Raw genomic sequence first — 14,570 nt, forward strand, 5'->3', positions numbered from 1 at the left:
AAAAAAGAAAAACTAGGATGCAGATTAGTTGGATCTACCATTTTTTGGCAGAAGAACCTCTGCCTCATTAATCAGCTTTTCTATCCATTGTTTTCTTCCTTGTGTTTTCTTTTGGGTTACTCTCTTGTTCTTTTTCTAGTTTTTATGAGCCGAGATCTATTAATTCATTAATTTTATTTCATTTTTATTGATAAAATAGTACAGTGTCCTTTTCTCTAATTGCTGCTTAAAATGCATTCTGTAGATTCTGACCTATAGTGTTTCTCTTGTAATTATTTCTTTCAGGTTCTGTATTTAGTTTGTATTTGCTCTTTCACCTAAGAGTCAATAAATGGAGGGGTTAAAGTCTCCGAGTGGAAGTGCCTTTCCGTTTTCCGTCTTTGTTAATAATGTGTAGTTTTATTGCATTGTTGTCAGAAAGTGTTGTTTGCGGTATTTCTACCTTATGGAAATTGTAGATGTTTTCTTTGTGACCTAATACATGATTGGTTGTGAATGTGCCATAGGTTCTTAAGAAGAATGTGTCTTCTCTGTTATCAGGGTATCAAGTTCAAGAACTATCTTGATCGATAGTGTTTAGACCTTCTGTTTCCTTAATTTCTGGATCCTCTGCCGTGTGCCGAGAATGGTGTGTTAAATCTCCCGTGGTTCGTGTGTTTCTGTGTCTCCTTGCATCGCTGTGGTCTTTGCTTCATCGGGTGGTGGTTGTGTTATTTGGCGCACACTCGGATTCGGTGGTGTTTCTAGTTTTACTAGCCTTATTTTCAGAATTTGGCATTCTCTGTCTTTAAGTTTTGCCCAGGGTATGGTTCGATGCAGAATTTCTAAAGTTTCTCTTTCTGTAGTTTCGTATCATTTGGGAAGAACTCTGGGGAGGTAGGTAACTGCTTAGCCGCCCTTGTATTCAGCCACCTGGAGGTCAAGCTCTTAGCTTAAGAAATTATTCTAAACTTAAGGGGCTCAGAGTTCAATATTTTTCCTTTTAATCTTTAAGTATCTGTTTTAAAGCATGTTAGAGAATAATAAAACTAGCAGTCTAAACCCATGATATAAAGTTTCTATAGTGAATAAATCCATTATATAAAGAGGAGTCAATTTAGAAAATATTAAATAAATAAGTAATAGTATAGATGATAAAAAAATTTGGCACAAATCATGAGGCTGGTTTGCAAGTAACCGAAGGAGCGGCGGGCACTGGTGTAGCCGGTGTGTTTTCCGCCTGCGGCGGGAGCTGTCCAGCACCGCCTGCGGTGGGCCCAGGGACCGGGAGACCACTGCTGGTGCTGAGTGCAGGGCAGACTCCCCGGCCCTCGGCCAGGGTCCCCTACCCCAAATCAATGTTGGTGAAAACGATGTCACTCCTCAAAATACATAGTCTTGGAACTTGGAGTCATTTGTCTCTCTAGCATTGGAGGGTTGCTTCGTAGTGTGCCCTCTTCAGTCCCTGGGGGAGCAGAAGCTGAGTGGGCCGGGCCGGGCCGGGCGTGCGGCTCTCGAAGTAGGTGAGTTTGCTCTTGGGTTCAGGAAGAGGAAATGTTATAACTTACCACGCGGCAAAAACGTGACGAAGCGTATCACTAGTTCCTTGAACAAAATGTATAGGTTTTGTACACTTTCAATATCAATAAACCAGTCATAATAGTTTATTACGAAAGTGTTGGCCAAAATTGTTAAAATGACTATTTTAAATCTATAAAGCTTAAGTAAGTATCAGACAGTGCAGGAAGTAATGAGGTTAAGTTTAATGGATGGCGGTTATTCCTGAAGATAAAGTTTAAAGTGGTCCCCTCCAGTGTCCTATAAACTGCCCCAGCCCCACGGGGGTCTGCATGTGCCGCCGAAGTTTTCCGAAAGCAGGTTTAATCAGAGATGTGCATTTTAGGAGGCCGTCTCAAGTGAAATTTCGTTTGTTCCAGAAGCGGGCACGCAGGAGCCCCGATGCAGCCGCGCAGGACTGGGGCCGACCCCAGGTGACGGCCAGCGGCCCCACGACATGGGCCAGCTGGGGCAGCCCAGGCCCGGAGGCACAGCCCGGAGGCCGTCTCCCTGTGGGCAGGCCAGACGCCAACCAGGGGCCACGGAGCGCTGGGGTAGGTTCCTGTCCCTGCCAAACAGCTGGGGACCCGTGTGACTGTTTTAAGGGAAGGCGTAAGTGTCCGCTGTGCTGATGCCTCTGTGGCTGTGATTTGTTGAACAGGCGCCTGGGAGCGGCGGCAGCGGTGGCAGCGGCGGGAGCGGCGGCAGCGGCGGCCGGGCCTGCCGGAGATGCGCTGCGGGTGAATCAGTAAGTGCAGCTTCCCGCCTGGCCCAGAGACGTGCTCTTAAGTGTCAGGCGCATGAAGCGAAGTCGATAAAAGTGGCAGTTACGTTTCCAAGGAATGAGGAAGGTAGATGAATAGGTGCAGATTGATGTAAGCGCTTCTTAGCTTTCTGCCGGGGTGCGGACTAATGTGTTTCTGCTTCAAGTTAGGAAGAGAAATTTGAAAATACATTGACAATTCTTTCTCAAAGCACGGTTCAGGGAGGGGAACGGGCCAAGGGATAGGGTGAACAGAGGTCTTTTGAGGACATCTGGGAGAAAAGACCCACCCTCATTTAGTTATCCAAGTAGAGCCCACGTTGTGTTTTATTATCTCTATTTAAGCTTTTCTTTCATGTTTCCGTAAACTTCCCAGAAACCACACTCTTCCGGAGAAACGCAGTATTCACACCATTAATTCAAAGTAACGAGAGGTCTAACAGGGCCAGAGTCAGATTGTCAGTCTGCTGTGTCAGGCAGACTGTCAGGAAGTGTACATTAGCATAATAATACCTTCCTTATTAATTTTGAGCTTATTTAAGAACAAGTTAATATATCTTTGATAACCTCTGTAATTCTTGGGTTTTTCTTAAATTTAAAATTTGGAATCTTAATACTGCAATAAAGTAGAATTGTATTTAATTTCCACACAGAAACCAGGAGCGTGTGTGCGTGTGCGTGTGCACGCGTGCGCGTGTGTGCGTGTGCACGCGTGCGCGTGTGTGTTTCTGCTGTTGCTCCCTACAGATTTTTAGAGAAATGTATTGCTGTGTTTTTGATAACCACAAGATTGCGTCAGTAAATTAGGGAGAGCTCCGGTTGACACATTGCAAGCTACCGTGTTTTATAATGATAGGCAATGAGCTTGTTTCAAACCGAGAACTGAAACTGTGTCAGTTGTCACCCGTGGAAGCCTGATTCTCTGACGTCATTAGCCAAGTATGAGAAGAAAGCCTCGCGTCAAGCCCCTCCTCAGAGGTGTGCTTTTCTACCTTTTGTGCCCCATCTTCAGGAGGATCTCTGCACAGTGGGGAAGTCAGAGACCCAGAAACTTGAACTTACTGTGCTTAGGCTGCCTCACGTGACTGCCAAACACCCCCTGCAAAGCGAGTAGATAGTTGCGCCCTGAGAAACACGACCCCGTGCTGGGCGCATTGCGCTGATGCCGGCGACTCCTGGCTCTCTCACGGTGTCAGTGGAATGTGCCTTTCAAACCCCGCACCTGTCGGCAGACCCTGGGAATGAAACGTGAATTCCTAGCGCTCCGAGAGCGTGTGTTCTGGCATGAATGGCTGAAAGGGAAAAAAATTTGGCTCAAGCGACTGATTGGATCATTTTGGCTAATGTTCTGTTTGAACAACAGTACCTATTTGATTAGGGTTTTACCTTCCTTTGTAACTCCCCAAGCTCACCTCTTACGTTTCATAGGAAATGAATCTATGAACAGGAAACCTACATTGATATGTAAATATATCATTTTTTTGTTAATGCTCGATATTCTTTTTCATCTAAATTTCAGAAACCGACTTTAAAAAATCAGTTTCTCTTTATTTGTAGTTATTCTCAATAAAATTTCACCGCGGCGTGGGTGATTTAATATTTACAGCCGCTATTTCTAGAAGTCTTATGTCAACAAAGATTGAAATGTGAATTTGAAGTCACGCCTCTTGGTATTTGAACAGACTCTAGCTGCACATATCTTTTTCTAATAATGCGGCTAGTTTCACTCCTAAGCTTTTAAAATAATAGACACCATTTTTGTATTCCGGAGCATTGAAAGTTCAGTGTTAAACAAGAAGCAAACAGTATTTTTAGCGACGCGGGGTCCCAGGGAGAAGCGCTGAACACACATCTCCGGTGGGCAGTGGCTCCGGCCTCGACGGCTTCATCAAACACGCGGCCCTGTGCGCAGAGCGCGCCCTCGCCCAGCCCCATGGATGACCCGGGCGGCGACTCGGATGGCTGGTGGGGAGTCCCTCGTAGGAAGCCGGCCCGTGTGTGACTCCCCAGGGGCCTCCACACCCTGACTCCCGGTGTGCGTCCCGCCCCAGTCGCCATCAGCCGGTCCTGTCAGCTCTGCTCTGAAGCCGGGGTGGCTGTCTCAGTCGTCTGTTCCCATTGTCCTTCTGTCCTGAGCTTTCGTTTCTTTTCATCGTGAGTCACTTCCGCCAGTGCAAGGTCTTGCCTTCTCACGCAGGCAGGCGCTTCTCCTCGGACGGTCTCACACTCGTGTCCCCAGCTGGCACGTCGGTGGCTGCTCTGGCGCTGGCTGCAGCCATCACTACGGCAGTAGCTGCCCCCTTGGTTTCTTCTTGTGGCTGCCACAAGGCTCGGCTCGTAGTACCGGTTGTCGTTGAGGGCACCTCCTCCTAGTCCCGAGCCACCTGCTTATGTCACGGACAGAACGTGGCGTCGTCATTCGGGGTGTCCGCCCGGGCCCGGCTGCCGTCTGCTGCGCGCCATCCCGCGCTCCCAGTCCGGGAGCAGCGCCAGTGGCCGCCGTCACTGGCAGGCTGCCTGGCCTTCCCCAGGGCGTCGCAGAGCTGGGCCATGACCTGGGAGCAGGCATCCTCTGTCGGCCAGCTCAGCCCGTGGGGTCCCAGCGTGACAAGGGAATCCTCCCGTTCTTTGCATATTCAGAGCCGTCAAATGAAGCCTAATGAGGGTCTCCAGGATAAAAAGGACACGTGAAAAGGGGGTGGCATTGTGAGACGGAAAACTAGAGGGAGAGCAGGTTTAGGGTGTGGTGGGGCAGGTGCTGTCCCCTCGGCACCGTGGGTTCCCTGTGGTACCTGCTCTCTGACACACTAGCTCCCCAGGGAAGGGGCCGCCTCGGGGATGAGTGGGCCCACATGACGGGCAGACAGCCACTTTCCCTCAGTTCCGTCCCCAGCCGTGTGTCCCCTGCTCTGTCTCGTGGAGACGCTGGGCAGGAAGCCGAGCACCCCGCTTTCCTCGCTTCCCTTCTGTCCTCCCTCCAGGGTCACAGCTCCCGCAGGGGTGGCCCTGCGGGCCCAGCACTTGCTAGTGGGTGCCGGGGCTCCCTTTGCCCTCCGGCCGCGGGGCGTTGGGCCACCCCCCGCTTGCGCGTGGCTTCTCTCCTCTCTCACTGCTTGTGCAGCGGGGTCGCGTCAGCGTCCCTCCGTTGGGAATACCTCGGTCGGTTCCTGTTCCCTGGACCCTCCCTGGGCTAATCAGCCAACGAACGGAAAAAAGAGAGAACGCTGTCCTCGGCGCAGGACTCTGGTCTTGGTCGCCCACCCCCAGGCTCGGGTTCCGCTGTGGGTGCTGGCAGAGCCGGGCCCAGCCGTGTGTTACACGGGCCTTTGCTGTCGCCTGTCGCCGGCGTCCGTTTGCTTTCTTTCACCCGCTTTATTGGGTGTTATTACCCAAACCGGTAGAGCATTGCCACCTGAAAGCCAACAGGGAGAAGGCGACTCTTCTTGGTGATGTAGACCAGCTCCGCCCGCACCTCCCAGCAGACCGGTCTTGGGCGCGGGCCTGTTCCTTAGAGCTGAGGGCAGATGCGAAGTGAGCAGTCTGCATAAGCCTCTGTCTTGCTCACCTGGTGGCCGCGACTCTGTCGCCTGGCAGCGGGGTGGGGTGGCGAAGACCAGCGGGCACCGCAGGAGCAGCGCGGGCGGCCGGGGAGGGGCGCTGGGCCCGAGCCCGCCGCTGGCTTCACCTTTCCTCCCTTTTCCCCTGTAGGGACGGCAGAGGGAGCCCCGAATGGTCATCATTCAGGTTCTAAATGGACACATATTTTTCTTTGCACCCCTTTCGTCTCCGGATGCTGTGTTCCATTCGCCTGTCTCGTTGGCGATGGCTTCATGCATGTGTAGCACCTGCAGCGGCGGCAGCGGTCCTGCCTGTGCTCGATCCATGAGGCCCAGGTGTCAAGCCAAGGACAAAGGCCAAGGAAGAGCCTGCAGTGCCTTGACGTAGATTACGAGAGAGCGACGCGCAGTGGTTCGCTCTTTGGGTCCCGCTTCAGCCACAGCCGGTTTCTCGTCCGCTCTTCTCTCTTACGTCCCGAGAGGAGAAGACGCAGCCATGGAGGGCTCAGCGGGCTTCATCGATCGTCTGCACAGATCCCGTTGTGCTGAGTGCGTTTTCCCCTCGGTTTGTCAGGGAACCTGGAGTTCATCGGCCTCGCCCCATCGATTCACAGATAAGGGAAACGAGGTCCATGGGGGTTAAGCGATCGGCCTGCTGGGCACCATGGTTGATAGGCGGCTGGGCTGCGGCCTCTCCTGCTCTTCTTGGCGGCGTGTGTGTTGACAGCCAGTGTGCCAGCATCGCTCCCCCGCGCTGGGGGCAGCGACCTGCCCTGACACCCCTTAGAAGTGCAGCGAGGAGATTGCAGGTCTTCATGAATGTCATCCCCAGACACAGTGAGAGCCTCTGGGCCAGGACCCAGGGCCGGACTGTTTAAACTGGAAGAATAAACTGGCCAGCAGGAGAGTTTGGCTGGGTCAGTGCAGCCGACTGTGGATCCTCAGATTGATGAGTTTGAACAGGCTTGCTGACAAAATCTTCACATTGAGCTTCTGACAGGAAACGTTTCTCATATGTGGATACCAGAAAAATAGAGTTATTTAAAAATGTTAATTCATTTTGATCATTTCCAGGCTCTGAAGGAATGGAGCCTTCAGATGATGAGAACAAAACAAATTTCTTTCTCTAGGAATGCAGATGTTAGACTGTGACGGGACGGCGAAATGGAAGAAAAGTTGGCACTTTAAGAAAAGTACAGTTTAGACGTCTTACGAGCATGTTAGACGGAGCCGATGCGGTGCCCCCCCCACCCCCAGTGCTTCAGACGACATCAGATGGCAGCATGAAATACACAGCTGCGCTCGTAAGTGGAGAGAGAGCAAACAGAGCAGTAGCTACAGCGCATCCGGGCGGCTGTCCTCGGGTCTTGGCCTTTGTTGGATTTGGCCCTGGATTGATGTTCAGAGACGGGTGTGACTTAGGCCGTGGGAGTCTGGCAGCTAGAATTTGGCCCCTTGCATAAAGTTCAGAGCCTGAAAGTCTGCTCTACTTTAAAAGGGGAGAAGTTAAAATACCAGGCCGAACGTGGGTGTGGGCTCCAATTTTATTGTCTCAGTGGTATAAGAACCAAAAGCCAAAGCATTAACATAAAAGTAGATGCCACTATTGAAGTCCTTAAGGTCTTGGGTAGTGGCAAAGGCAGCATTGTCCTGTGGGCTTCTGCCACCCAGAGCCCACAGGACTCAGAGACAGAACAGCTACACCGGGGGTGAGATACAAGGAAAAAAACACATAAACAAGTCACCGTGGTTTGGTGGCGGCGGGGGGGGCGGGGGGCGGGGATCAGGAACTACAACAAACAGAATACAAACCTCCAAGAACCTGAAGTAATAAAAAGAAACTGAAGTTCACTGTAGAGGTAAGTATTTTAATTTTTAAAAGTGACTAAAGAAGAAATAAAGCCATAATGCAGGAAGAGGACAGTATGAAAAAAGTAATTGGAAAGTTGAAAGAACTTTTAAAAGTGAACGATATTGTTATCGAAGTTAAAAAAAGTTAGACGCAATTAAAGACAGAATTTGTGAATTAGAAGATAGATCTGGGGAAATTGTCCAAAATACAGCAAGAGAGATAAAAAGATGGAAACTCTGAAAGTGTGACTAAGAGTCATAGAGGAAAGAATGACAAGGTCCATGAGGAAATCCAGAAGGAAAGAATTTAGAAGAAGAAAATAGGATGAAAAGATTTGAGAAGAATTCCTTTTGAAAAGAGAATGGCTGAGAATTTCCTAGAATTGAAGAAAACCAAACAATTTTGAAGCAAAAAAACAAAGTGAGGAAGATCACCTGTCAGATGTCAAGATATATTACAAAGCCCTGATAATTAAGACGATGTTTTATTGGCCCAGGAATAGACAAATAGACCAGTAAGTAAAATCAAGGACTTTAAACCTGCATATGGCGGCTTGATATGTTATAGAGAAGATAATATGGGTCAGTTGAGAAGAAGGTACTATTTAATTTGTGGTAGGACAATTGGCTATCCATATATGAGGAAAAATAAAACTTAGATCTCTACTTTACATGAAAATCAATCGTGGGGGGTAGGGAAAGGTTAAGAACCTTTAGCAAATTAAAAAATCAAGTTAAACCTTTTGGTAGAGAATATGGGCGAATATACTTATGAAGTAAGCTGGATTTATAAATGTGATAAACCCATGGGTTTATTTTCATACATTTGTGCGCATCAAGGTGTTGCATGTCGGAATGTCCTTTCGCTATTGCTATCTAAGAATGTGTCATAAAGCAGGGAAGGCATTTACAACACACAGAATAGAGAGTAACAGATAAATGGGCAGAGCATATGAATTGGCAAGCGAAGAGGAAACCCAATTAGTCAGTAAATACAAGCAGATGTTTAACCTCAAGGTAATTAAAGGCGTGCAAATTAAAGAACCAAATTAGCAAAAGTCAAACATCCGCTGATAGTGTGGGCGAGGGCGCAGAGCTGGGGTCCGTCCACTTCGTTGGAGGCGTGTCCGCTGCGCAGTGACGGGGAGGGCAAGTACCTCGTAATGGTGATGGCGGGTGTTCCCTGTGACCTAGGTGTTTCAGTCCCAGGTGTATACCCAACAGGTGTCCAAGGAAACGTGTGCAAAGTAATCGCTGCGGCATGGTGTGCTTCGCAGACCCAGGATCAACCGAAATAGGTTGCCCATTAATAGGAGAATGGATACGTAAATGGGGTACATTTATTCAATGGAATATTATACACGGCAATGAAAATGAATCGACTTAAAAAAACTACATAAGGATATGTATAGAACCATCCCATCCAGGCGCAGTCTTAAAAGTGAAATATTGATGCCCGTGAAATGAAAGGCTAGCATTCCTGAGAGCGATAAGCGTCCAGTTCAGGGCGAGGCTTTCGTCTGCTGAGGGAGAGAGGGCCTGTCACTTCCAGCTCATGTTTTACCTCTTAAGCCGTGTGCTGGTCGTAACTGTTGCTTATACTGCTGTCTGCACGTTTTCGTGTGCCTGGGGCACTGTGGTGCGTCCCGGGCGCCGTGCAGCCACACGTCCATTGTAGTGAAACAGACTGAAGAGCTGCCGGAGAGCAGTGACCGATCATCCACGAAGGAGCAGCCATTTAACTGGCAACAGGCCGCTTATCAGTAATAGTCGCCACTAGAAGTCCTTGGAGGAACATCTTCGAAATACTAAAGGGACCGCACCTGTGCGTGCACGTGGGCTGCCTGTGTGGGACACAGCTGGACCATCCCAGGTGGTTTTACAGGTTAAAGATAAATCCTACACGAAGGAACACCCGGATGGCTTCTTCCCATCAAAAGAGAAAGAACAAAGGATCATCTTAGTAGATGTAGAAACCGTGTTCAGTCACCTGCAAATCCCATTCGTGACAAAAGCCTAGCAAACCGGAAATGTCAGGATTGACAAGGGTTAGGGGATATCATACTTAGTGGAAGCGTTTCTGTTGATGAAGAAAAGACAAGTCCGCTTGCTGTCACCACTTCTGCTTAGTGTCCTAGTGTACTAGCTGACACAATAAGAATAAAGCAACAATAGGTGTAGAATTGGGGAAAAAAACTAAATTACTTCCAGATTATATAATTATCTACGTAGAAAATCCGAGAAATATACAGGTAAAACTCCTAGACCTAATATTCATCGAGGCCGTTGAGCATAAAACGGAATGTGAAAAGAGAACCTCATTCATTGGTAATAATTAATTAGAAAAAAATCCCAGTCACATCGTTTTGTTTCTTCATGTGGATTTGAGTTGCTGTCTGGTCTTTAATTCCAACCCGAAGAGCCTCTTTGGTACCTCCTGGAGGGCAGACCTGCCAGGGACAGGGTCTGTCCCTTTGTTTCTCTGGGGAGGCCTGATCTCCCAGTTTCGAAGGCTGGCTTTGTTGGCTGTAGAATTCTCGATCGATGGTCTGTCCAACGGGGTCATCTCACCGCCTCCCGACCCCGTCTTTCCGATGAGACGTCAGCTGTCGAGCTTATCGGGGACCCTGTCCTGAGGTGTCTCCTCTCTCTCCTGTCAGGATTCTGTGGTTTTTGACGCTTGCTCGGCGAGTGCGATGTGTACCCGTGTGCCTCACCGTTCCTGCCAGCCCCCCAGACGGGCGAAGGAGAGCTCAGGCAGGACGTTTTTAGTGAATGGGGCGTTTCGGAAAGGCTCGCGAGTTGCAGTCAGCATCTTCGAGGGAATCATCACAGGGAGAGAGAGAGGAAGCGTCGGGCTGTGCGCAGAGAGGGGCCCGCGAGGAGACAGGGGCCCCTCGGTGACGGGAGTGGCTGGGAGCCTCCCGACTCGCCTCTGCAACCCCCACCCCAGGGTCCTGCTGCCGAGGGTCTTGTGAGGAAAGCATTTGAGAAACGCACCTATTCCCCACTCTGGAGACTCGGCGTGCGTCAGGCTATTGGAGACCCTGCTGTCGCGTGCGTAAAATGCCCTCCGGGAAAGAGGCACCTGTCACGCATGTGCGTCCGAGGCTGTGGGAAGCACAGGCCCCGTGAGGACATGCAGCCCCGACTAATCATGCTGGCAGGGCCTTCCACAGGCGGGACACAGCCCGACTCCACAGACAGGTCCCCCAGTTCCCCCCATGTGCGCCATCGTCACGGACGGACGGCTTCTCCGGCCCAGGAACACTCCGGCCTCATGCTGTTCTCACAGCCCGGGGCGCCCTCGTCCTGGGACACCGCTCCCTGTGTCAGGCCTTCCCCTGCCCCTCAGTGGGTCGACTTGGCCCTGCAGGATCGTTCCCGTCACCTGAATGAGTCACCCATATGGAGTGGGCCCCTGAGCTGAGATGAGCTTGGGGGCCGCTTCCCATGCTGTCAGTGAGGCCTGAGGCCCTCCTGTTAGGTCGCGTGTCACAGGGCAGCACCTACCTTCCGGGAGAGGGGCGCTGTCGTCAAGTGGACTCTGTTCTCCCCGCCGCTGGCCCACCCTGCCCTTCCTGGCCTCAGCTGGCCCAGGATGCCCAGCCACCATGGTGCAGTCATGGGGAGCGGGGCTGCCCTGGTGGCCTCTGCCAGTGGGTCACGGAGCCACGCTGTTCTTCTCCAGTATAATGGCCAACTGTGACAAAGGGTTTCTAAATTCTGGACGAGACCTCTCATTTCACGGTGGCACAGCGTCTGGCCACCTTCTGCATCAGCCATCTGGCTCCCGTAGTTATTTCTGTGGGTGAGGGTGAGGAGTCTCGCGGCCTGCTCCAGGACACGGGGCGGAGGCGGGGCAGGCAGCAGGCCCTGGGGATGGTGCGGAAACCCTGACCTTCCACATCCTACCCCCGAGAGGCGCCGCCGCGCTGCTCCTGTGCTGAATCCCGGTTCAGGAGTTATCATCACCACTAAGTTCCGTTTCATAGCATCTGGACGGTATTTTCATTTTTTCGCTCATAGCCAAGAAAAGAAATAACATTTATTGAGAACATTCTATGTAATAGCCGCTAGAGGAAGTGCTTTAAATGTCTTAATTATAACGTTTTTATATTTGCAGGCATACCTCATTGTATTGCTCTTAGCTTTATGATGCTTCGCAGACGTTGCGTTTGTTTTTAACAAATGGAAGGCCAGACGCTCCACTAGCAAAAGATGATGACCCGCCGAAGGCTCAGATAATGGTTAGCAGTTTTTATCAATAAAGCATTTTTTAATTACGGTGTATGCATTATTTTCTAGACATAATGCCATCATCGCACACTTCATAGACTACAATATAGTGTGAACAGCTGTGACGCGCACCAGGAAACCGTGAGGTTACCTTACTGCGGAGCCCGCGTCGCTGGGGCGCTGGGGGAGCGAGCGTGCCCCGTGCACCCCGTAACCGCGCTGGCCCCAGGGAGCAGCCTCACTCACAGGGGTGCCCAGCCACCTGAGGCGCAGGGCTGTGTCGGTGAGCGCTCGGCCACGGTGGCCGGATCCAGCCGACGGAAAGTGACTCCCACGTGTGCTGTTTTGTCATTCCAGGGACATTTTAACCACACCGAGAGTCGTTAGAAGATGCATGTTGGTCAAGGAGGATTTCAACTTTGGTTTCAAACCTCCATTTGACGGCGAATGTCCATCTCTCACGATGGCCGTGGGCGTCCACCCGTCCCCTCGTTCAGGTAACCCAGCATCCTCCGCGCTCGAGCCAGGAGGTCCCAGCCCCTTGCGGAGCCTGCAGGGTGCTGGCACCCCCCGCACCGCCTCCCGCTGCGTCTTGGCTGAGAAGGGGATCAGTCGCATTGCTGAAAAGTTTAAAAGACGTGGTGTCGGACTTCCTGGAGGTTGAGACCCCTGGGCCTTTTGGAGCCATACCCAGATGTCGCCCCACTGTTCCCCTTCCCGTGGTCTTGTGGGTTATCCAGGGCTGCCTATGGATTCTTTTCTAGCGAAAAGACTTATTTTTGTACTTAAAATGCTCTATGATCTTCAACTGAATTTGACTAAAAGCTAGTATCCATTCTGTTCCGTGTGATTTTCTCACTGACATTACCAGACACAAGACCCGTTTGATATTAAAATGAAGTTTTTCCTCTTCCCCTGGGTTTTCGCTGTGGCGTCTAACTGTGGAGACCGACATCACGTCCCCTGCGCTGTCCCAAAGAGACATTTTAAGAGCATAATCACAATACGATTATCGTTCCTCAAACCAAAGTTACAAAAATTTTTTGTATTATGAAATCTCTAGTGTGTGATCACATTTGTACGTGCTTCATCAGTTTCATAAATGATTGCTTGTATTTTGTTTTGTTTTTACGACTTACTTGGATCGGGGCCCAGGTGAGGTCCATGTACCTGACCGGTCGACCTGGCCAGTCTCCCCGTTCCCGTCCTGTCCCCTTGCCGTGTGTTTTCAGGAAGCCAGTTTGTCCGTCGAGTCTCGCTCATGGCGTCCCCCACGTTCCACCCGCCCCTCTTACCTCTGCATTTCCTAAAAATTGGTAGTTGATCCAGAAACTTGATCAGATTCACTTTTGATTTTTTTTGGCCAAAGTTCCTTTCGATCCTTGCCATTCTGATCTTTGCTACTGACTTTGTTGTTTTAAGTTGTGTGTACAGCATTACATTTCTGACAGATTTTGGGCCATGTGCATATTTTTTTGTAAAATTCCCATCTTTGCCCATTTTTCTTTTGGGGCGTATGTCTTTTTTTAATTTATTTTTAAGAGCTGTTTATATATTAAGGGTGTTAATTCCATTTTTCTCTCATGCTTCACATATTTTTCCCAACTTATAATTTTCACTTTCTTTTCAATGATCTTTAATGACAGAAATTTTTAACCGCACATAGACATATCCGTTGGCCTCTTTCCTGCTGGTTTCTAGCCTTAGAATCATTCAAGAAAGGCCTTCCTCTCATCAGGATTGTGTGCCTTATACGAATTGACATGTAACTCATATATCTACATTTTTGCATGATCGTGATTTTATTTTTAACATTTAAACTTTTTTCTAGCTACAGATTTGAGGGAGGCATAGAGGGCAATGTCCCTAACTTTACTTTTCTCCCGAACATTAACTGGTTGTTCTAACCCCGCCTCTGCCGGACTGTGAACCCCACCCGCGCCGTGGGTGTCACCTCTGCAGTCTTTCTGTTCCTTGACGCGTGTCGCTCGCCTGGCGGCTGTGGCACTGCGTGTGTGCGCACGTGCACATGTGTGGCTTCGTCATCGAAACTGAACACGTGTGCAGGGGAGCGAGCAAGCGCGTGCCGGGCGTGTGCGCTCGGGGAGCTGCTCCTTCTCTGTCTCCGCTGCCCCCTCTCAGAATTTGCCCGGTCTCCTCCCATTCTCGTTCTTCTGGATCAACCTTAGGACACGGTGTCAGATTAGGGAAATAAAACCCGCATAGCAGCAGTTGGATTTGTGCTAAATTTACTGATTAATTGCAGGAGGAGCAGTAGATTCATTACCTGGAGACGTGAAGCATTTTACCGTGATAAACACCTTTCACTGTGTCAAACAGCTCCCATTTTATTTTTTGGTTTTTGTTTCGTGAGTGTAAGTCTTGCACTTTAAACTCAGATCCCAGGCAATCCTTTTTCCATTATTTTTTCTGATTATAACTGTCATACCAGATTATTTCCTGAAAATTTGCTATTTAAAACTCAATAGCGCATTTTTGCCCCAAATGTGAAGGGAAGGCCGCTGCTCTTTACTGAGCAGCATATGTCAGCATTGTGCTTAATTATTAAAGCCTCAGAACACCCTCTGAGAGAATTGTCCTCACTGTACTAGTAGGGTGGGGGC

At 49.8% G+C, this 14,570-nt stretch overlaps 1 protein-coding gene across 10 annotated transcripts in view; it reads left to right on the top strand.

The window, feature by feature from the left end:
* Positions 1-13,061, top strand: part of LOC105308180 (cold shock domain-containing protein 4-like) — a 23,990-nt gene extending 10,929 nt beyond the window's left edge. For 5 of the 10 annotated variants that reach the window (XR_002777963.1, XR_002777958.1, XR_002777962.1 and 2 more), the window contains exons 2-6: positions 1,917-2,090; positions 2,198-2,284; positions 6,008-7,160; positions 11,834-11,957; positions 12,304-13,061. Coding sequence is in view for 2 of the 10 variants with exons in the window: in XM_023525403.1 (XP_023381171.1) it covers positions 1,917-2,090; positions 2,198-2,284; positions 3,156-3,185 (291 nt within the window). In the remaining 8 variants the exon portion in view is untranslated. Of the gene's footprint in view, positions 1-1,916; positions 2,091-2,197; positions 2,285-3,155; positions 3,903-6,007; positions 7,161-11,833; positions 11,958-12,303 lie in introns of those variants that run through there. The other 5 variants (XR_002777959.1, XR_002777957.1, XR_897280.2 and 2 more) reach the window with 5 other exon arrangements.
* The last annotated feature ends 1,509 nt before the right edge of the window (positions 13,062-14,570 follow it).

The sequence above is a fragment of the Pteropus vampyrus genome, unplaced genomic scaffold, assembly GCF_000151845.1.
Source record: "Pteropus vampyrus isolate Shadow unplaced genomic scaffold, Pvam_2.0 Scaffold554, whole genome shotgun sequence".
In the NCBI taxonomy this organism is placed as follows: Eukaryota; Metazoa; Chordata; class Mammalia; order Chiroptera; family Pteropodidae; genus Pteropus; species Pteropus vampyrus.